This window comes from Colobus angolensis, unplaced genomic scaffold (assembly GCF_000951035.1).
Source record: "Colobus angolensis palliatus isolate OR3802 unplaced genomic scaffold, Cang.pa_1.0 Scaffold265, whole genome shotgun sequence".
In the NCBI taxonomy this organism is placed as follows: domain Eukaryota; kingdom Metazoa; phylum Chordata; class Mammalia; order Primates; family Cercopithecidae; genus Colobus; species Colobus angolensis.
Window position 1 is genome coordinate 1,816,567 of NW_012115877.1, and position 24,058 is coordinate 1,840,624.

Genomic DNA, 24,058 nt, shown 5'->3' on the forward strand with positions numbered 1-24,058 from the left:
GAGAATCGCTTGAACCCGGGAGGTGGAGGTTGCTGTGAGTCGAGATTGCGCCATAGCATTCCAGCCTGGGCAACAAGAGCGAAACTTCCTCTCAATAACTACCTACCTTCCTATAAATGTCATGGTTATGGTTTTCTTAACTCATACTCCTGCTAAGATTAGTCCTATGTTAGTTTGTTTCCCAATAAAAAGCTGCCTTTGAAATGCAGTGGCAGGCCATGTTTTCCTTGGAATTCTAGCTCTAGATCTTTTCTGGCATGAATTTTTGATAGATTCAGACATGCTTAAATGAACTGTACTTTGTTCTTTAGCAATTCGTATCCCTCCTTTCCTTGAATTCAGTTCAGCAGGGGCCTATCTAGGGTATGTATTAGAGAGTTTCGTTTTAAATTTTGACAGTAGAATCTAATATTGCTGGATTTGTGACATGTATTTGCCTTTCTGTTTTCTTATCTATATGATTGTCTTTTTTCAAGAATCAGTCTGTTGAGCCTAGGCCATTTCACTCATCCGTAGTTTGTATCAGTGAGCACCTTTTCCCTTTCTGCAGTCCACTGGAAAGACTTTGAAGTCAGTCAAACTTGGATTTGAATAACAGCTTTGCCTCTTACTAGTTGTATGACTTTAGATTTATTTACATATTAATGAAAGTTAGCCTTTTCTCTCATAATATGTCCTACCTTGCATGGTAGATATTTCGATATTTAAAGATAATATAGATTAATTCTTTTGCTGTATACATAGTAGCTGTTTGTATATGGTGGCTATTAAAATTGCTAAGTACCCACATCTAATACATTTTTATGTAGAGCTTTAGTAGCTAGTTGTATGAGACCAGAAATTAGCTTTACTAAAATCTTTTATAAACTTTTTTTTTTGGTTTGTTTTTGAGACGAAGTCTTGCCCTGTTACCCAGGCTGGAGTGCGGTGGCACAATCTTGGCTCACGGCAGCATCCACCTTCTGGGTCAAGCGATTCTCCTGCCTCAGCCTCCCGAGTAGCTGGGATTACAGGTGCCCGCTACCACACCTGGCTAATTTTTGTATTTTTAGTAGAGACAGAGTTTTACCCTGTTGGCCAAGCTGGTCTTGAACTCCTGACCTCAAGTGATCCACCTACCTCAGCCTCCCAAAGTGCTGGGATTACAGGCCTGAGCCATTGCACCCAGCCAAAAATCTTTTATAAACTTTTAAATAAGGAATAGTGGTACTTGAGTGTATGGAAATCTATTTCAAGGCATTAATTCTTGAGACTTGAGATAGTTAGATGTCTGCACAATACAGACATTGGGTAGTGGGTAGTGGGTAGTGGGTAGCAGTGTTTTTTTTTTTTTTTTTTTTTTTTTTTTTTTGAGACGGAGTTTTACTCTGTTGCCCAGGCTGGAGTGCAATGACGTGATCTTGGCTCACTGCAACCTCCGCCTCCGGGTTCAAGTGAGTCTCCTGCCTCAGCCTTTAGAATAGCTGAGATTGCAGGCGCTTGCCACCACGCCCGGCTAATTTTGTTTCGCCATGTAGGCCAGACTGGTCTTGAACTCCTGACCTCAGGTGATCCACCCTCCTCGTCCTCCCAAAGTGCTGGGATTATAGGCATGGGCTACTGCACCCGTCTGGGGTAGTACAGTGTTTTTGCTTTGAGTCTCTGAAACATGCACACATACTCCTTTTTTTTTTTTAAAAAATTGTTTTTGTTTTTAAAATTTTTGTGGGTTCATGGTAGGTGTATATATTTATGGCGTACATGAGATGTTTTAATACAGGCATGCAATGTAAAATAAGTACATCGTGGAAAATGGGGTATCTGTCCCCTCAAGCATTTATCCTTTGAGTTACAAGCAATCTAATTACATTCTTTAAGTTATTTAAAAATGTACAATTAAGTTGCTATTGACTGTAGTCACCCTATTGTGCTATTAAATAGTAGGTCTTATTCTTTGTATTTTTTTGTACCCATTAACCATCCCCACCTCCTCCCTATTCCCTCACTACCTTTCCCAGCTTCTTGTAACCATCCTTCATGACATCCTTCATTAGTTCATCCATGAGTTCAATTGTTTTGAGTTTTAGATCCCACTTATAAGTGACAACATGCAATGTTTGTCGTTCTGTGCCTGGCTTATTTCACTTAATATAATGATCTCCAGTTCCATCCATGTTGTTGCAAATGATGGGATCTCATTCTTTCTTATGACTGAATAGTACTCCATTGTGTATATGTATCGCATTTTATTTATTTATTTATCTGTTGATGGGCACTTAGGTTGCTTCCAGATCTTTGCTATTGTAAACAGTGGCCCAACAATCATAGGAGTGCCAGTATCTCTTTGATAAACTCATTTCCTTTCTTGGAGTCAGACGCGCTACCGTTGCGCCACGAGGTCGGCCCTCATTTCCTTTCTTTTGTGTATATACCCAGCAGGTGGATTGCTGGATCATATGGTATCTCAATTTTTAGTTTTTTTGAGGAAACTCCAAACTGTTTTCTATAGTGATTGTATTCATTTACATTCCTACCAACAGTACACAAGGGTTCCCTTTTCTCCACATCCTTGCCAGCATTTGTTATTGCCTGTCTTTTGGATATAAGCCATTTAAACTGGGGTGAGATGATGTCTTATTATAGTTTTGATTAACATTTCTCTGATAATCAGTGATGGTGAGCAGCTCTTCATATGTCTATTTGTCATTTGTGTGTCTTCTTTGGAGAAATGTCCAGTCTAATCTTTTGCCCATTTTTTGATTGGATTATTTGATTTTTTTCCTATAGAATTGTTGGAGCTCTTCATATATTGTGATTATTAATCCGTTGTCAGATGGGCACTTTGCAAAATGTTCTCCCATTCTGTGGGTTGTCTTTTCGTTTTGTTGATTGTATTCTTGCTGTGCAGAAGCTTTTTAACTTGATGTGATCTCATTTGCCAATTTTCGCTTTGGTTGCCTGAACTTGTGTGATATTGCTCAATAAATCTTTGCCCATACCAGTGTCCTGGAGATTTTCCCCAGTGTTTTTAATTACTTAAAAAAGTAAAGTTTTTGTCCTTTATGAATGTTATCAATTTTGAATTAAATTTCCCCTTCCTCTTTTCTTTTAATAGAATTGCTTTAAGTATTACATGAGTGATGATATTAGCCGTGACTCAGATGGAATGGATGAACAATGTAGGTAGGTAATATAGATGAGCTAACGTTCAGTGTTTCCTACTTTTGGGAGGAATTGTTACATAATCTTTTATGAGGTTTGTCTTTCATAGTATCATCATTGATGTCTTTAATGAAAGGTTGTTATTTTCCATCAAACCCTAGGTTTATGTCTAGTTTAAGTTTCTAGTAAAGAATAAGCAGATGACATAAATTACTACTAAAATTACTGGCAGTAAAATTTAAATTGCATTATAACAAAGAGATTAAAATGAGTTTTGTTGGGAATAATGTTTATTTTTATTTTTTTTACCTATCTTTTCAGTTTCCTGAAAGAAGGGAATAATGTTTTAATCTTTAAAACATTTCAGATGGTGTGCGGAAGGTGGAAACTTGATTTGTTGTGACTTTTGCCATAATGCTTTCTGCAAGAAATGCATTCTACGCAACCTTGGTCGAAAGGAGTTGTCCACAATAATGGATGAAAACAACCAATGGTATTGCTACATTTGTCACCCAGAGCCTTTGTTGGACTTGGTCACTGCATGTAACAGCGTATTTGAGAATTTGGAACAGTTGTTGCAGCAAAATAAGAAGAAGATAAAAGTTGACAGTGAAAAGAGTAATAAAGTATATGAACATACATCCAGATTTTCTCCAAAGAAGGCTAGTTCAAATTGTAATGGAGAAGAAAAGAAATTAGATGAATCCTGTTCTGGCTCTGTAACCTACTCTTATTCCGCACTAATTGTGCCCAAAGAGATGATTAAGAAGGCAAAAAAACTGATCGAGACCACAGCCAACATGAACTCCAGTTATGTTAAATTTTTAAAGCAGGCAACAGATAATTCAGAAATCAGTTCTGCTACAAAATTACGTCAGCTTAAGGCTTTTAAGTCTGTGTTGGCTGATATTAAGAAGGCTCATCTTGCATTGGAAGAAGACTTAAATTCGGAGTTTCGAGCGTTGGATGCTGTAAATAAAGAGAAAAATACCAAAGAGCATAAAGTCATAGATGCTAAGTTTGAAACAAAAGCACGAAAAGGAGAAAAACCTTGTGCTTTGGAAAGGAAGGATATTTCAAAGTCAGAAGCTAAACTTTCAAGAAAACAGGTAGATAGTGAGCACATGGATCAGAATGTTCCAACAGAGGAACAAAGAGCAAATAAAAGTACTGGTGGTGAACATAAGAAATCTGATAGAAAAGAAGAACCTCAGTATGAACCTGCCAACACTTCGGAAGACTTAGACATGGATATTGTATCCGTTCCTTCCTCAGTTCCAGAAGACATTTTTGAGAATCTTGAGACTGCTATGGAAGTTCAGAGTTCAGTTGATCATCAAGGGGATGGCAGCAGTGGAACTGAACAAGAACTGGAGAGTGCATCTGTAAAATTAAATATTCCTTCAAAAGACAACAGAGGAGGTATTAAATCAAAAACTACAGCTAAAGTAACAAAAGAATTATATGTTAAACTCACCCCTGTTTCCCTTTCTAATTCCCCAATTAAAGGTGCTGATTGTCAGGAAGTTCCACAAGATAAAGATGGCTATAAAAGTTGTGGTCTGAACCCCAAGTTAGAAAAATGTGGACTTGGACAGGAAAACAGTGATAATGAGCATTTGATTGAAAATGAAGTTTCATTACTTTTAGAGGAATCTGATCTTCGAAGATCCCCACGTGTAAAGACTACACCCTTGAGGCGACAGACAGAAACCAACCCCGTAACATCTAATTCAGATGAAGAATGTAATGAAACAGTTAAGGAGAAACAAAAACTACCCGTTCCAGTGAGAAAAAAGGATAAGCGAAATTCTTCTGACAGTGCTATAGATAATCCTAAACCTAATAAATTGGCAAAATCTAAGCAATCAGAGACTGTGGATCAAAATTCAGATTCTGATGAAATGCTAGCAATCCTCAAAGAGGTAAGCAGGATGAGTCACAGTTCTTCTTCAGATACTGATGTTAATGAAATTCATACAAACCATAAGACTTTGTATGATTTAAAGACTCAGGTTGGGAAAGATGATAAAGGAAAAAGGAAACGAAAAAGTTCTACATCTGGCTCCGATTTTGATACTAAAAAAGGCAAATCAGCTAAGAGCGCTATAATTTCTAAAAAGAAACGACAAACCCAGTCTGAGTCTTCTAATTATGACTCAGAATTAGAAAAAGAGATAAAGAGCATGAGTAAAATTGGTGCTGCCAGAACCACCAAAAAAAGAATTCCAAATACAAAAGATTTTGACTCTTCCGAAGATGAAAAACACAGCAAAAAAGGAATGGATAATCAAGGGCACAAAGGTTTGAAGACCTCGCAAGAAGGATCATCTGATGATGCTGAAAGGAAACAAGACAGAGAGAATTTCTCTTCAGCAGAAGGCACAGTTGATAAAGACACGACCATCATGGAATTAAGAGATCGACTTCCTAAGAAGCAGCAAGCAAGTGCTTCCTCTGATGGTGTCAATAAGCTTTCTGGGAAAGAGGAGAGTTTTACTTCTTTGGAAGTCAGAAAAGTTGCTGAAACTAAAGAAAAGAGCAAGCATCTCAAAACCAAAACATGTAAAAAAGTACAGGATGGCTTATCTGATATTGCCGAGAAATTCCTAAAGAAAGACCAGAGTGATGAAACTTCTGAAGATGATAAAAAGCAGAGCAAAAAGGGAGCTGAAGAAAAAAAGGAAATTTCAGACTTTAAGAAAAAAGTAATTAAAATGGAACAACAGTATGAATCTTCATCTGATGGCACTGAGAAGTTACCTGAGCGAGAAGAAATTTGTCATTTTCCTAAGGGCATAAAACAAAATAAGAATGAAACAACTGATGGAGAAAAGAAAAGTAAAAAAATAAGAGATAAAACTTCTAAAAAGAAGGATGAATTATCTGATTATGCTGAGAAATCAACAGGGAAAGGAGATAGTTGTGACTCTTCAGAGGATAAAAAGAGTAAGAATGGAGCATATGGTAGAGAGAAGAAAAGGTGCAAGTTGCTTGGAAAGAGTTCAAGGAAGAGACAAGATTGTTCATCATCTGATACTGAGAAATATTCCATGAAAGAAGATGGTTGTAACTCTTCTGATAAGAGATTGAAAAGAATAGAATTGAGGGAAAGAAGAAATTTAAGTTCAAAGAGAAATACTAAGGAAATACAAAGTGGCTCATCATCATCTGATGCTGAGGAAAGTTCTGAAGATAATAAAAAGAAGAAGCAAAGAACTTCATCTAAAAAGAAGGCAGTCATTGTCAAGGAGAAAAAGAGAAACTCCCTGAGAACAAGCACTAAAAGGAAGCAAGCCGACATTACATCCTCATCTTCTGATGTAGAAGATGATGATCAGAATTCTATAGGCGAGGGAAGCAGTGATGAACAGAAAATTAAGCCTGTGACTGAAAATTTAGTGCTGTCTTCACATACTGGATTTTGCCAATCTTCAGGTATGCAAAAATAAATAAAAAATTCATAATTTGTACTTTCCCCCTCTTGAATTACTACATTGTTTAATTTTCCCTGAAGCTAATCAAATTTAGGGTTACTACTTAGGAGAATACCACTTAAAATTGTTTAGGAGTTTATTAAAAAAAAATTCCCCATTTATTTTTATACTGCCATTGGAAGACATTTTGAACATTGCTAGTATTCAGTACCAGGGATCCCAAATTTGTTGAGTAAATGACAAAATTTCTTTATCAATATGTAGTGCTTTTCTCTAGAGTAATGAGCAGTAGTTTATGAAGGAAAAGCGATTGGTACCAGTGGTTCAGTAGCTATTTATTTATATAATGGAAGTGAATCCTTGGTACTGTTATGACATGGTGTGTCAAAATTTTAACTGCCATGCATATGGCTTTTTAGGTTTGAACAGATAACTTTGTGTCTCATGAAATCCCCTTTAATTATTTTTAATTTACCTAATTAAAACCCTTTGTTGATGCTTATTAACTAGTTTCTAATGACATGAACAGACGTTTTTCTTTTAAAAACACTGTCAAAATAAAGGAAGGAAGAAAATCCAAACATTAGCTGGATTAGCCTACCCTGATGAGGTAGAGTACTAGGAACATTAAAGTTTGGGTCAGCTGGTAAATGAAAATATTCTTAGGAATTAATTAAAATTAATCTTTAAAAATTTATGAAAAATAATTTTAAAAAGAAGTTTTTATTATTAAAGTTATTTTAAAAATCAGTTGTATAATAAATGTGTATTGGTTGTTTGTCTTTTTTTTTTTAAGTCAGTAAGACCTGTCAGTTAACTATGGATACTCAGAATTTATTTAAAATTTTTATGAAGTGGGTTTTACATAAAATTGTATTTCCAACATAGGTAGAATTAAAAATTTTTTCCTTTCAGTTCTTATGTTACAGTTTTCAATTTATCCCAATTGGATTTTAATGGAATTAATTTGAATCTTGGCTATTTTTTAAATTTAAATTTTTAATTTTGTAGAGATGAAGTCTTGCTATGTTACCCAGGCTGGTCTTGAACTCCTGGCATCAAGCAGTCCTTCCACCTTGGCCTTCCAAAGTGTGGAATTACAGGCATGAGCTACTGTGCCCAGCAAAATCTTGTTTTTTTTAATAAAGCTTTTCATTTCTTTTATGGAGTACTTATGACCTGACTTGAAAACCACATGTGATATGTATGGTGTGTGCTTCAGTTGAATGCTCTGCTATATCAGATGACTAGATGGAACTCTGTTTGTGTGGCTATTGTAACTTCAAGTTCACAGTTTCTTACCTGAAATTCTTGGGGTCTATTGTGTTTCAGAATTTACAACTTTTTGTTTTTTAGAAAAATAATAGAGAGCAGTTACTATATATTTTATAAAAGCCCCAGTGGGGCCTGATGCAACACCAGATAATCAAACACAGTATTTCTGCAGCAAAACATTTGAAGATTCTTATGTAAAGGAATAAGCAGTTTAGAACAGGTTTTGCTGCCAGATTGTCTCTGGTACCCTCTTACAGAAACTTTCCGTTTTGAGAGTGTTTTAGATTTCAAAATTATGTATAAGGGATTATGGACTTATATTAAAAATACAGAATCTAGTAGTTACTTTGATGTCAAATCAATGTTTTAGTTGTTAGGTTAGCTGTGAAAATCCTTATTAAGGATTAGAGTTTAAGAATAATAAATGGTGTTTAAAAATTTAGTTAAAAATCCATTAAAAATTATATGTCATTGAACTAATTTTATTTCTGTTTTTTTTTATTTGGATCTTCTCTCTTGTTTTCTTAGTATGGCTAATTTTAAACTTTGGAAAATTGGTTTCTGTGATTAAACAGTTTCACTGGTGAAATCAATATGTTTGATTTCAAGTATTTTACTACTTTTCTTTCTCAAGATCTCACTTGATTTATTGATACCTATGAAAGTATTACACAACTCTCATGTTGAATTATTAATTTTTAGTGTAATAATTAATATGCATTCATTAGGCCTTAAGAAGGGATGGTGATATATGGCAAATACTCAATTGATGCATCTCCTGATAATTACTTATCTCAGCACTGATCTAGATTACTGTGTTCCATTTTGATTTATTTAACTTTGATCTGAAGGAGAAATAGGCTGATGGGGAGGTAAACTTTTCCTCAGGTGTGTATCAAGAGAAACTTTGAGAATCTGTTACTTCAGCAAATGCCAATCCTTCAACTCCTTGGTGAAATATGCCTTGTTGAGATTTTCTTTACCCTGGATATTTTTGGGGGCTAAGCTGATTATTTGGGATGAAATAAGAAAGAAGATCAATTTGTTAGGGAATTTAACCTGTCAAAAATGGGGCCTTGTCAATAGAGACAAGCAGAATAGAGTATGAGTGCCTTGAAAATAAGCACTGTGTAAAAAGTTCTGTTTTTAAAGATAAGTTTGTGTGTGAGCCAATGTTATGATGTTCCTTCAGAATTTACTTACATGCTTATATAAGCATGCTGAATTTATGTACTCCTCTGTCTAACTTAATTTTAGGTCACAGTTTTAGAAGGTTAAAACAAAAACCCTGCCCCCTATTGAGTTTAGAGGATTCCAGTTTATTTGCAGTATTTGGATATCATATTACAGCTTCAGTATTTTCCTAGAAATTGGGGCTTGGTAATGGCATGAATAACCAAGATGAAGAACATGGTCCTAGGAGATTGCAGTTTAATGCAAGACAGATATAGAGACATCATTAAAAAAGGTAATAGAAGAAAGATATAAAACTAGATTGGGGCCTGTAATCCCAGCACTTTGGGAGGCCAAGGTGGGCGGATCATCTGAGGTCAGTAGTTCAAAACCAGTCTGGCCAACATGGTGAAACCCCACCTCTACCAAAAATACAAAAAATTGGCCGCCTGTGGTGGCACACACCTGTAATCCCAGCTACTTGGGAGGCTGAAGCAGGAGAATCGCTTGAACCCGGGAGATGGAGATTGCAGTGAACTGCGATCACGCCACTGCACTTCAGCCTGGGCAACAGAGCGAGACTCTGTCTCAAAACAGAAACAACAACAATCTATAATGGGGCTACACAATAAATAGCAAGTGAGATATTTAAATATTTGGGGAAATACGTAGAAGAATAGTTGGCATTTGAACCTCAAAGGATAGGTCAAATTTTGAAAGGTGTAGTAAAGAGGGAGTGACAGTGCTAATTATATTTCATTTGAGGATTGGTCTGTTTGAATGAGATATTTACTGTGAGTTTGCTGGGATATTATGAAATCTCTCTCTCTCTCTCTTTTTTTTTTTTTTTTTGAGTTGAAGTCTCACTCTGTCACCCAGGCTGGAGTTCAGTGGCACAATCTCAACTCACTACAACCCCTGCTCACTGCAACCTCCGCCTTCTGGGTTCAAGCGAGTCTCATGCCTCAGGCTCCCGAGTAGCTGAGATTACAGGCACATGCCACCACACCGGCTAAGTTTTGTATTTTTAGTAGAGACGAGGTTTCTCCATATTGGCCAGGCTGGCCTCGAACTTCTGACCTCAAGTGATCCGCCCGCCTCAGCCTCCCAAAGTGCTGGCATTACAGGCTTGAGCCACCATGCCTGGCCTTATTTAGTGTATTTCTATCCTGAGCCTATAGGTGTCTGTTTTCTTTATAGATTTTTTTCCTTCATTTCTCTTCAACATTTTATTGTGAAAAACATTGAAGTATACATCAAAGCATCTACCATTAATATTATACTGTATTTTCTTGATAACATATCTATATATCCTTCTGTCTATCCATCGGTGTATATTTTTTTTTTTTTGCCTTTTTAGCTTCTCATTTTGCATAATTATAAATCCACAAGAATTTGTAAAAAAATAAGAAATACAGGGAGATCTCAGATACCCATTCACTTAGTTTCCCTCAAGGGTAACATCTTGTAACTGTAGTACGGTGTCACAACCAGAAAACTGAAGATTTATTCAGATTTCACCAGTTTCACATGCACTCATTTGTGTATGTGCAAGTATAGTTCAATGCAGTTGTACCCCATGTGTATCTTTGTATAATCACCACCACAACTGAGATATCAAACCCGTTCCATTATCACAAGGCTCCCTAATGATACTGCTGTCCTTACCTCCATTCCTGACATCTGGCAACTAGTAATCTGTTCTTCATCACTGTAATTTTGCTATTTTGAAATGGAATCATGAAGTATATAACCTTTTGAGATTGGCTTTTTTCACTTAGTATAATACCCTTAAGATCTTTGATGCATTTCAAATTAAATGGTACACATCAGCATACTTCTCCTGAAATACTTAAGCATGCATAATATTAACCTACAGTTTGATATTTCAGTTTGTTTTTCTTTTTAAGTAAAATTTATGTAGAATGAAATGCCCAAATCTTAACCTCTTTAGATTTTTTTTTTTTTTTTTTTTTTTTGAGATAGAGTCTTGCTCTGTTGCCTAGGCTGGAGTGCAGTGGTGCAATCTCGGCTTATTGCAATCTCTGCCTCCAGGGTTCAGGTGATTCTTCTGCCTCTTTCTCCCTGGTAGCTGGGATTACAGGTGTACACCACCATGCCTGGTTAATTTTTGTGTTTTTAGTAGAGACGGGATTTCGCCATGTTGGCCAGGCTGGTCTGGAACTCCTGACCTCAGGTGATCCACCCGCCTCGGCTTCCCAAAGTGCTGGGATTACAGGCGTGAGCCACCTCGCCCGGCCCTCTTTAGATTTTTAATCAGAAGATAGAAATGTAGCTTTTTATAAGAAAATAAGTTTTACTGTACTGAACTGTATCACTGGGTAACTCAGGTCACGAATACCATACACATTCAACTGCATTTTAAAATTACTTGCTACTACCAAAACATTAATACCGGTTTTGCTGTTCGTCGAAGTTACAGCACCTGTTAATGTCAAAATTAAAATGGACCAGTACAAAGGTTATTGCGGCAAGAAACTTGTGCTAATATGATGACTGTTGATATAGAATTGTTACTGAGAAGGGTGGACTTTAAAAGCATTGTGCCCTGGGAAGGAACTCTGAAATATATAAGGGCCAGCTATTTATCATTTTACTGCTGGCACTTCACAAATACTCGGTTATGTTTTCTATAAGAATGCTTTTTACTCATATTTTGGAGTCCAGAGTTTAGACCCCACTTAGTTTGCTTTAAAGTTTTTGGCTTTCAGTTTTATTTTACATGGTTTTAATTATATAGCTTATTTAAAGCTAATTTTAAGTACACTTTTTTCCCTCAAGGAGATGAAGCCTTATCTAAATCAGTGCCTGTCACAGTGGATGATGATGATGACGACAATGATCCTGAGAATAGGTATGATTCCATCTGTAAGGACTTTAAAAAGATTATAACACACCCTAGGCATGGGCACAAACAGCAGCAACGGAACAGCAAGCAGGTTGTAAAAACCAGGAGTGCCTGCCTTAGAAAGACTCGCTCACAGTCTTCCTGCAAGTTTGAAAGAAAGGCCAGAAAATGGGCTAAAACTCGGAAACCTTAAGAGAAAGTAATATTATTTACACACCTAGCATAGGGTGTGTTATAAATACAGAACTGTCAATTTTATGTTTCTGTGTAAACTGCGATAATTTTTTTGGAATAATTTATTTTGACAGATCATTGATGAAAGTAAATCATATCTCAATAAATTGGTAACAACAGACATCTCCTCTATATTTGACTATTGTTAATTGCCATCCAATATGGTGGTCCTATTTATTAAGGCCTTTTGAGAGTAAACAAAAGGAGAGATTACTCAGATACTTAAGATTAAGAAAATTGCTTTCAAAATAAGTGTAAATTTACAAGGTATCTAGACTGAGTTAGAGTTTAACCAGTTTTCAAATAAAATAGAAACACACGGTATGAGAGCATTTACTTTAGTAAGACTTAATAGGTTTAAATGTCAACAATGTAGCCTATACAGATATACTTAAGTAAGGAGTGACTGGGTGAAGAAAAAAAAAGACACTATCAGTATAGTGAAGAATAAGGAAAACAACGGTATTAAAGAATATAGCTATAAGGTTTCAACATAACTTTTAAACACTTGCTGGACAATAGCATACCCCATGCTCATAATCTTCAACAAGAAGATAGTGTGGTATAGTGCATGGAATTTTGGAATAATGGGCATAAGGGTATCTGATTTCTAACATTTTTAACAACTGTCTGTGTCATCATGGGCATGTAACTTTACTTTTTGTCAAAAATTTACTATATTTAAGAAGAAAAAGTTGGGCGAAATTTTCTCTAATTCTTGTACCAAAAACTTCATGATAGATTTGAGATGATTTCATTAAAGAGCACTGCATTAACCATTCATTTATTCCTAATAGTAAGTTCTAACATTAAGAAAACATAAAAATACACATGTAATTTTCTGTCATAATTTTGTAAGAAATTAATTGAGTTAGTAAATGCCCTGGGTTCAGCTGTTAGTCTCACTTTTTTATTTCTTGCTGATGCTGTTAGGTTTCTCTGTTGCAAAGGTCAGCATTCTGCTAATTAACAGAATAATGTTTTTATTAAGGTGAATGAACAGTTTTATTTTATACTTTTGAATAGAGCTTAATTGTGGACACAAAGATTCAGATTCTGCTTGCCTACTTTTTTAAATTTAAAAATGTATATCCTAGGGTACATGTGCATAACGTGCAGGTTTGTTACATATGTATACTTGTGCCATGTTGGTGTGCTGCACCCCTCAACTCGTCAGCACCCATCAATTCATCATTTATATCAGGTATGCACATGTACCCTAGAACTTAAAGTATAATAAAAAAAAAATAAATAAATAAAAAAAAAATAAAAAATAAAAATGTATATCCATTTATTTTGTGAGATAGGTGGTAGGTTCCAGAATGGAGTAATAAGGGCATGCAATTTATTCATCAGGGGTTTTGTGTTGTATCATCACAGCCAGATATTGAAAGCATTTAAAATTTTATTCTTTTTTAAGATACCTTACTTTTTCTTCATTTATATTTGCTACTATTTGATTTTCTATACATCATGAGGCTTCAGATGTTATTCAAAGGCTAATAATGTTTTAAACAGTCTGCATCTTAATTTAACTGTGAATGATTACTTTAATTTCATATTCAACCACCAAATAAGAGTGTTGTTAAGGTACAATTTTTTGTGTGTGTGTTAGAGCTTGTCAAAATATAAATATCATTTTCAACTATTAAGTTACCTGATCGTATCTCTCTGTAACTGGCAAGTATTTTATTGGAAAGTATCTTTAATTCCCTCTTGAATTTGTGATTAAAAAATACAACCCTGTTGAGTACTTTTGAGAAGAACTGAATTTTATCTTGAGCCTGTGTCTCTATACTCAGTTTAATGTGTTTTCATAAAATATACAATTCATTAACTTGTTCAATATTCACTATACCAAAGAGAGATCTAATACCCATGGGTTATGTAGTCATGATGGGGATACAAATACTTTCTTGCACTATTTTAGTATAGATTATATATTTGAGCATATTTGAATATGCACTAAGCAACTTAAAAAATTCATTTGCAGATCACGATTAAGTCTTAGAATTATTTTTCTAACTTCCTAATTTTTTAGTAGGTTGTATTTTGGTAGACAGCATATTGTAATTGTATGTAAATTTGTACACAATTGTGTATAAATTGTGTATAAATCTTATATGCTTTGCCTTTTTAGCAGTATTGTAATACATTTTCAGTGTTGGTGTTTATGAAGAGATAAATAGTGTATTATTGCAAATGGTTAACTATTTGGATGCAATAAATTTTTGTAAACCTTTTTTCTTGTTCAAGCATTTAATTTTAATAATGTTACTTTTTTATATCATGAGAGTTGACGTAATTTGTTATTACAATATATAGGCTAGTTTGTAGCCAAAGAAGTTTTGAAATTTTGAAATGTAGGACGTAAATGCTTTTAATTCCCCTAACATACATACTTAAATGTATTTGTGTGAAAGTTTTGCAACAGATTTAACTACTATTTACTTTTTCAATTTTAAAGCTATGATAGCTTTTGAGGTCATTTAAAAAACTTAGTCATATCCTGAATATTTTAGTAAATGTGAATAAATTTCTGTTTTAGCATACTATTATGTAGCATCACTCATATTTGAAAGTAAATGTATACTATTATGAGACAGAGTGGTCTAACTAAATTAATTTCTATTTAATTGCATTTACTTAATGAACAAGGACAAAATATTATAGGTTGATCAACACTTGTATGTTTCTGGTTTAGCTTTTTATTTAAAAAGTAGACTAATCATATATTTTGAATTTTATATAACTGAAATTTTATTTCCAATTTTTAGAGCTTAGGCTTTATGTAGTTTTTCAATGGCAGGATAATAATACCAAATAGGTTGTCAGGTTTTCAAATTTATACACGTAATTTTGAAGTAATATATTTGAATGTACCATTAGGATAGGGTTTCATTGGCCTTTCAAATACTTGTTAATTGGATTTTAAATTGGTTCTTTCTTTGAAAAGACATCCATTCATATAATTTATTTCAATTCAATAATTAGGCTGGCATTGAAAATACATCATAATTCCTTTATATGTTCAATATAAATGGGGATATTTTGACCAAACATTTTCTAAAAATATCATATATTTTAATTTAATATCTGTACTGGGAATGAGCCTCAAGTAGTAAGATAGTAGTGTGTTCAAGTGTTAACAGTATTAGTTTTGAGGTCATTAAACTAGGCTTGTCTTTAGAGACTGCATACCGAACAATCGCTGAAGAGGCCATTTATCCCCCAAAAAATTATCTTTTGAAATTTCTTTATTCGTTTATTTTGCAGGATGTGAAAAATATTTACACTTGAACTTTTGAGAGCAAGAGACCAAATTGCTAGGTTTTTCTAAATTAGCATTCTTTCTCCCTGACAACTTTGACTAAGAGCTGAGATTTCTACATGGATGTCTGCTTCCCCAACAAACACATTTATTTTATTGTTGAAATGTGCTTAATTGGGTCTAGTAAATACTCCACATTTTTTCTCATAATTTCTCTGTGGGTGCGACTAAATGCTTTTTTTTTTCATAAAAGCGAAATTTGATGTGGAGATTGCTAAAAAAAAAATTGTCCTATTGTTCTATTTAATTACATTGGGACAAGACCATAGCATTTTAAATTTCCAACTAACTATTGTTGTATCATTTGATAATAATTTTGCGTTTCAAACTAGAAAATATGCTAATGATTTTTTTTTTTCCTACTGGCTTGGTGTGGGTATTCTGTTGATGAAGGCTCTATACTGTTAATCTAGCATATTTTCGGAGGAAACTAATGATTTCTGGATGTTATTTATGCCTAAGAAGATATTTAATGATTGTTTACTTGATTTCAGCACAGTTAATGGCATGGGTATATCACAAGTCCCTTAATCATTTGATGTTCACTTTGCTTTCATTTTAAACACTTTTTCAAATGTCTCTCTCCTACACATGTTGTCTGTTCTCTATGCAAATTTGCTAAATTTTGAATTATTTTTTTCCTGATTTTTTTTGTGGTAGTTCTGTTTCGTTAGCAAAACTTCTTTGATTCTCCTTTATTGTACTTGAAAGACAAAGGTGGCATTTTAAATTAAGTATTTTACTTGTTTTTCCATTTGAGTAAGGGATTTAAATATCTAGCAATTTTATGGTAATTTTTTTTTCAATTTCCTTTGTCTGTATAGCGCAGGTAAGTATTGCAAGTCATTTAAGTACAACACAGGTGTCCAGCCAGTAGATAGGATCTACTTGTAGATATCTAAACTGGCTGTAGTTGTTACCGGCTTTCTTTTTTCTACTGGAATTCCAAGTAAGGAAAGACATATGATGTGTAGTGGTGACCTTTGTCCTTTTATGGTCAAAATATAAACATTATAACCAGTGTTTCTTTCTTGTTCTCTGTTCTTTGGTGATATTGGAACTTCCAGAAAATAAGAAATAGGTCTTCCTCAAAAAAGAAAAAAAGAAAAAAGAAAAAGGAGAGAATTTGGATTGCTAGTGTTAGCAAAAGTGATTCATTTTTCTGACTTAATATCCTTTGTCTTTAACTTTGAAATTTCAAAATAAATTGAGATGAGTAAATTCTGTGTTTTCATTTTTCAAGTATAAAAATATTGAACTAGTTATTTAATATGATCAAATTTCCCATATTAATTTGAATATATTTTTTCTTGTTAAAATGCCTCTAAAACTGGTTTAAATTTTTGTATAAAATGAGGGAATACACATGTAATAATTCAGGTCTATTGAAACATAAGAGTCTGTATGAATTATTAATAACTGTGGGTTCTTAATTTCATAGTTTTTATTCTACTCCCAAGATTTTTTAAAAAAGTCATTTGATACTAATTTTCCTGGTACCCTCACCAAAAAGGATACAGAGCTGCTTTTAATTAACTACCCACATTGCAGGATTTGTGACTAAAAAAAATGTTTCAAACCATTGTTTAGCATTTTGATTATTTGGCGACTTCATTATTACCTCATGAATTCCACCATTTTGGGGTACAGATCATTGTGCCTTAATTTTTTTATATCTACATTATATATAATATATAATATAATATATAATATGTATATATAAAATATCATATATATATATATTTTTTTTGAGACAGAGTCTCGCTCTGTCACCCAGGCTGGAGTGCAGTGGCGTGATCTCGGCTTACTGCAGCCTCCACTTCCCTGTTTCAAGCAACTTTCCTGCTCAGCCTCCTGAGTAGCTGGGATTACAGGTGCCCACCACCACACCTGGCTAATTTTTAAATTTTTAGTAGAGACGAGATATCACCATGTTGGCCAGGCTGGTCTTGAACTCCTGACCTCAAGTGATCTGCCCGCCTCAGCCTGCCAAAGTGCTGGGATTACAAGCATGAGCTGCCCCTCCTGGCCAGTCATATTTTTTTAATAGAAAACTTAATATTCATACTAATTTTCAACCTGAGTTAAAATATATACTAATATGAATTTTGAATAATTCCATATTCCATAACTTTTTTTTTTTTTTGAGACAGTCTCACTCTGTCACCCAGATTGGAGTGCAGTGGCACAATCTCCGCTCACTGCAACCTCCGCCTCCTGGGTTCAGGCGATTCTCTTGCCTCAGCCTCCTGAGTAGCTGGGACTACAGGTGCCTGCCACCATGCCCGGCTAATTTTTGTAGTTTTAGTACAGACGGGGTTTTGCCATGTTGGCCAGGCTGGTCTCAAACTCCCGACCTCAGGTTATTCGCCTTCTTTGGCTTCCCAAATTCTTGGGATTATAGACGTGAGCCATTATGCCTGGCCACATGTTTTGTTTTTTAATTCCTATCCCTTAAATATATGACATTTATTAAAACAAAGCCTCACACCCTACTAAAATATTTAACATTCCTTGGCTATATTCCTTTGAATTATTTTACATATCAAACTTTAAAATATGGTGTGATGCTTTAGTACTACATATACTTAGGTACCTCTAAAGTGCATGCATTTAAACCCATTATCTTATTTAGAATTCTGTTAATTAAGTACTCTATTATGATATTGTACACAAAAATTTTTTAAGCAAATTTTATCACCTTGTTTATGGATGCCCAGTATTTTGGCCTTCTAAAAATATTTTTTTTTTCCAGCAATTTTCTTCAAACCTGTTCTCAGAACTTCTTAAAAGATAAAATGGTAATTGTAGAATGTATCTCAGATGGCCTATCAGTGCATTTTAGAGTGCATACTGAATTAAATATGTTTAAAACTCTTTTTTAGTCTTTAAAAAATCAAACTGGGTGCAGTGGCTCACACTTGCAATCCCAACACTTTGGGAGGCTGTGGTGGGAGGATCACTTGAGGCCAGGAGTTTAAGACCAGCCTGGGCAACATGATGAGACCCTGTCTCTACTAAAAAAAAAAAAAAAAAAAAAAAATTAACCGGGCATGGTGGCACATGCCTGTAGCTCCAGCTACTCAGGATACCGAGGCAGAATGATTGCTTTAGCCCAGGAGTTCAAGGTTACAAGGATCTGTGTTTGTGCCACTTCATTCTAGCCTGGGCAACAGAGCAAGACTGTCTCTAAAATAAGAAAAATTAAAGCTTGAATTCTTGCATTTCTAAATACACAAATTTGAAATATGCGAAATACACATATTTTTTAAAATGGGTGCCCGTGCGGTGGCTTATGCCTGTAATCCCAGCGCTTTGGGAGGCTGAGGTGGGTGGATCACATGAGGTCAGGAGTTTGAGACCATCCTGGTCAACATGGTGAAAGCCTGTTTCTACTAAAACTACAAAAATTAGCTGGGTGTGGTGGCATGCACCTATAGTCCTAGGTACTCGGGAGACTGAGACAGGAGAATTGCTTGAACCTGGGAGGCGGAGGTTGCAGTGAGCCTCTCACACTACAGGTTGAGATCACGCTACTGCACTCCAGCCTGGGTGACAGAACAAGACTCTGTCTAAAAAAAAGGGATCATTTGTATTTGCCCAGGCACTCATTAGCATACAAGTGTTAACAAGTAGAGGATATAGTGCTGGCACAGTAAAATTAATAGCAGATTGGGATTTAGGATCTTAGGTTCTACTCCTGACTTTGCCACTAGTTAGCTTTGTTTCTTTGACTGAGTCATTTCCTATATCTAAGCCTGTTTCCTCATCTATAAAATGACAAAGCTGTACTCTAAGATTCATCCTTCTAGCTCTAATATTTTGTATTGCTTTTATTATGGCTCAAAAGCTCCCTGGTGCAAGAGGTCATTCTCTTGATTGCATTTTAAGTAACTCAATATTTTGAATTATTGATTTACCTATCAGCAAGAGGTGGTTTACTTTGCTTTCCTGTTTGAGTGCTTAAACAAGAGACATTACTCATTTCCTTTCTAGATAGGATTGGAGTTAATAAAGGCTTTCTTGGCTTTCTCCTATTTTTTTTTTTTTTTTTTTCCGATTGCTTGTTTGTCATTGTGTTGTTGGGCTCGCTTCTTATTATTTTATTGTGCTTTCTTTTAGTAATGGTGTTATCTTGGTGTTCATTATGTACTTTGGAAGACTTAGTATATGTGGGTTTTGGGGTCCTATTTATTTTCTCATGCGCCAGTTCCAATCATTGTTTGTTTGTGGGTTTTTACCCTTCCTCCCATATTGTTTTGCTTTCTCCCCCTCTCCCTTCCCTCCCTTTCAGGAAAATGGAGGAGTGGCTCCATTACTTCTGGCTCTGCCCAGGTTTTCTGCCACAAGAGTGGCACGGCCTGTGCCTCTAATGCTTCTGATAGAGTCGTGACTGCTTTGGATGCTACACCTGCCCCAAGATGTAATATTGAGCATTGAGATTCCAGGGGCAGTACATCGTCCTGGAAAGCCTCAAGAAAGGAAACTTCAGAGCAAACAGAATCAACTAGGGATCATGACTATACATCCATCACATGCATACCAGCATGGGTCCAGCCGAGGCCTCCAAAATGATGCTTTGCCAGCCTCAGCTGGTTCTCAAGTGATGATATCCTTGAAGTCTCTGTGGCCCGTGACTCCAGAGTTAAGGTAGTGGAGTTTCCCTTTAAAGCATCTCACAGCAGGCTTTGTAGATGGGACACATCTCACTTCAACATGCTTGCTGACTACTCAGGTTGAAGGTCAGCCTCAGCCCTTAGGTCCGTTAAATTAAGTTCTAATTTTGAAATGTAGGTTATTATGTTATAGGCTAGGTTTATGGTAGACTGGGTCTTTGACATATTGGACTTCAGTAATAACTTATGCAAAATGATTCAATTTATTCTTTTTAGGGCTTAATTTTTACATAGCTATAAATTAGGTTTTCCTTTGGACAGAAGGTGTTAAAAGAGCAAAAATAAAACCTTTAGCCAGGTAGTCTCCATCACTCTGTATATAATTTGTGATTTGGAGAAAAATGACCTGAAGTTTGTAATTTTTCGGCTTCTGAATGTACTATGATTGTTCTATATGTTATGATCTTTTTGAAAATTGTCGCTAAGTTGTAATTCTACAGTATGTGGATCTGATTTCACTTTATATGATTTATTAATAGGTATGCAATTGTATCTTATCTCATGTACATCATATTTCTTAGTCTAATGACAATCCAGAACTTCAGAATGCATTAAGTAGGTTTGCATATTGTGACCTTCCATTTTTTAGTAGACATATTCTTTGGAGACTAGGATTTGAAAGAAGAAAAATTACGTGATTTCCTACAATTAACAACCAAATATTTATAGTTAATAGTAATTTTTTAAAGACTTTTTTCGAACTTGTAAACACAAACTGAAATCATGTTGTTGAACTAGCCTTTCAAGTAACTAGATTAGGAATTGTGTTTTTGTTGGCTGTTTAGTGTTCAACCCAAATGGTGGTATGAGATCTCCTTGTACTTGCAAATAACCAAGGTTTTCCCATTTCTAATCTAGTATTCAATGCTTTATATATTTTACACACACACACACACAACACACACACACACACATATATTTATTCGTCCCAAAATTCATTATTCATATTAGTTTGAGGAAGTTTTTTCTGGTCCATGAGAAATGACAGTGTAGTATTACCAAAGATGGTTTTAATATATACCAGCAGAAAAAAAAAGTGCTATGCCAGACATAGAAATTTACTGCTAACATTTTATTTTAGAGTCTTCTGGTCTTTTTTAGGGACATACAAATTTTAGAAGTTTTTTTTAATATATAAAATAGAAATATATTGTGGTTTATAAATTGCTTTTTCACTTAATATTAATAAATATTTTCTATATTAATCTTATTTAGAATATCATTTTAATTTCTATCTCATGGATAATCATGTGATAATACTATTTAATCAGTTTCTGATATTGAATGTTTAAACATTTTCTCACCCTTTGCTATTGCAGACAACATTGTAATAAACATCCATGAAAATTTTTTCTTCTTTTGAGATGGAGTTTTGTTGCCCAGGTTGGAGTGCAATGATCTCAGCTCACTGCAACCTCCGCCTCCCGGGTTCAAGCAATTCTCCTGCCTCAGCCTCCTGAGTAGCTGGGATTACAGGTGCACGCCACCACACCCAGCTAATTTTCGTGTTTTTAGTAGAGACAGGGTTTCGCCATGTTGGCCAGGCTAGTCTCTTACCCCTGACCTCAGGTGATCTGCCCGCCTCTGCTTCCCAAGGTGCAGGGATTACAGGCGTGAGCCACTACGCCTAGCTGAAATTTTTTTAAAAAAAGATGATTTTAGAGAATTTTTCCAGAAAGATATATTTCTTCAATTTAAAGAGTTTCCCTTTATTCTGAAACTGTTTCCTAATTTGGGGAGGGTATGTTGTAAATAGTCTTTATTTTATAAAATGATGAAAGTAAATGGAATTTTGGTTTAAACTTTTTTTGGCAAAATGAAAAGTTGGCAACCCTGTATTTGTCCCATTTTAGAAAAGCTTACAGTGTGCAAACCATTGATCTAGAAATGTAAGAGCAAAACTTTATAGCTCAACTTTAGTAAGATTTAAATTGGTGTGGTCTAATCTTCACTTTATTGAAATACAAATCAGGGCAGAAATCCTCAGAAAAACAAACGCATCTGTGGCTTCCTTTAGCAATTGATGATTCTCTGTGTTGTCTAAATATTTCTGATCCATCTGTTTGAGGGAGAAAGCACCAAAAGGCATATAATAAACATTTATGGAAGTGATTGCCTGTTTTGCTTCAGTCTATTTAGATGCCTTTGCTATGCATCTTTGAATATGAATAGTAATGAGCAATCTGTCAAATAAAATTTAGGAGGCAGCTAACATGCATTAATATCTCCTGCCATTGAATGAATTCTTCATTGAAATGTGGGTGTGTGCTAAGAAGTGTAAAGAGGGGTTTCAGATCCAGAAATAACAAATGTTCCATCATCCCAGCTACAAGTTTTTGACTTAGCTAGAGAGTCAGTCCTGATTGCAGAGAATATGTTTATCCCATACAGATTAGCTCATGGCAGACGGTCAGGATCATGCCATCTTCTTTTTGAACTTTCCTATAAACTATTTTCTTGTTACTGTGATTTGTGAATTTGTATTGAAAGGATACCCAGACTTATCAAAACATCTTGTCTTGTACAAAAGCTGTATGATTTCTTTTATCTTACTTTTTCAGTTATTTTTCTTGAGTACAAACATGGAGATTTCCTAGAAATATATTTTATTTTAACATATGATGGTAGGAGTAAAAGTAGTGTTTTCTTATGCTTTTAGTAATTGATTTTTCCATTAGCAAATTGGTCTTTGAGGGGCATCTTGAGAAATTTTGTTGTGAGTGAAACAACTGCACTATTTTTTTTAAAGTAACCCATTTATGCTAATTCGTGTTCTTTTTACCATGTATGTAATTAATAGCAATCATGTCCCTTCTTTCCCCTGTCTTGAATATTATTAGAGATTATTTATTGCTGCAATACTTAGCATTTGTGTATGCTTTCATCTGGTTAACAGAATTTATGTAGTACATTGAAATTAAGGTCCAAAACTATCATCCTCTAGTTTGAGGCAAGGTGTTATTATATAGTGGTTTATTACACATTGGTTTTCCAAGAATATATTTTGCTGTTGAATTAAACCTCTCGTGAATTAAATTATCTTGGAATGCCGTGTGTCTGAACAAGTTCATTTACTATTGTTGACCTGTCTGACATTGTAGTTGTAGGATGATGTCAGCAAAGCAAATAGAGGATTGGAAGGTTATCCAGCATCGAATTGCAATTAGTAAAAATAGTCAATAGAATATGTCCTTCAGAGTTTTCAGTATATTGCAGAATTGTATAGAATTGAGAAATAATAAGTGTAAAGAACATTTTCAAAAGTTTTTGTTTATAGCTTAGGTTAAAACATGGTTTTGCTAATTGTTTATTTACAATGTAAAATCTATTGGCACATTTATTTCTATTTTGATGCCAAGAAGTGTGTTTTTGTTTTTAATTTGGTATATTTCACCCCCAGATATATAGTTCTTTTTTTATTGTTTTTTTACTCTCAAGAATTGCCAAGAAGATGCTTTTAGAAGAAATTAAAGCCAATCTTTCCTCTGATGAGGATGGATCTTCAGATGATGAGCCAGAAGAAGGGAAAAAAAGAACTGGAAAGCAAAATGAAGAAAACCCAGGAGATGAGGGTGAGCTCCCCAAAGAGAAGTTTATAATGTCATAGTTTGATTCCTTGACTAATTCAGTCTTTGAAGAATATCTGACCAAGAAATATCTTAATATGGCTGAGCGTGGTGGCTCACGCCTGTAATCTCAGGACTTTGGGAGGCCAAAGCGGGTGGATCAGTTGAGGTCAGGAGTTTGAGACCAGCCTGACCAACATGGTGAAACCCTGTCTCTACTAAAAATAGCTGGGTGTGGTAGCGCGTGCCTGTAGTCCCAGTGACTCAGGAGGCTGAGGCAGGAGAATCGCTTGAACCTGGGAGGCAGAGGTTGCAGTGAGCCAAGATTGTGCTGCTGCACTCCAGCCTGGGTGACA

At 35.0% G+C, this 24,058-nt stretch overlaps 1 protein-coding gene across 4 annotated transcripts in view; it reads left to right on the top strand.

Moving 5' to 3' along the window:
- ATRX (alpha thalassemia/mental retardation syndrome X-linked) overlaps positions 1-24,058 on the top strand; it is a 295,353-nt gene that overhangs the window by 105,154 nt on the left and 166,141 nt on the right. For 3 of the 4 annotated variants that reach the window (XM_011947439.1, XM_011947441.1, XM_011947442.1), the window contains 4 exons: positions 3,095-3,162; positions 3,509-6,579; positions 11,829-11,901; positions 23,575-23,708. In XM_011947439.1, the coding sequence (XP_011802829.1) occupies positions 3,095-3,162; positions 3,509-6,579; positions 11,829-11,901; positions 23,575-23,708 (3,346 nt within the window). The remainder of the gene's footprint in view (positions 1-3,094; positions 3,163-3,508; positions 6,580-11,828; positions 11,902-23,574; positions 23,709-24,058) is intronic. The other variant, XM_011947440.1, reaches the window with a different exon arrangement.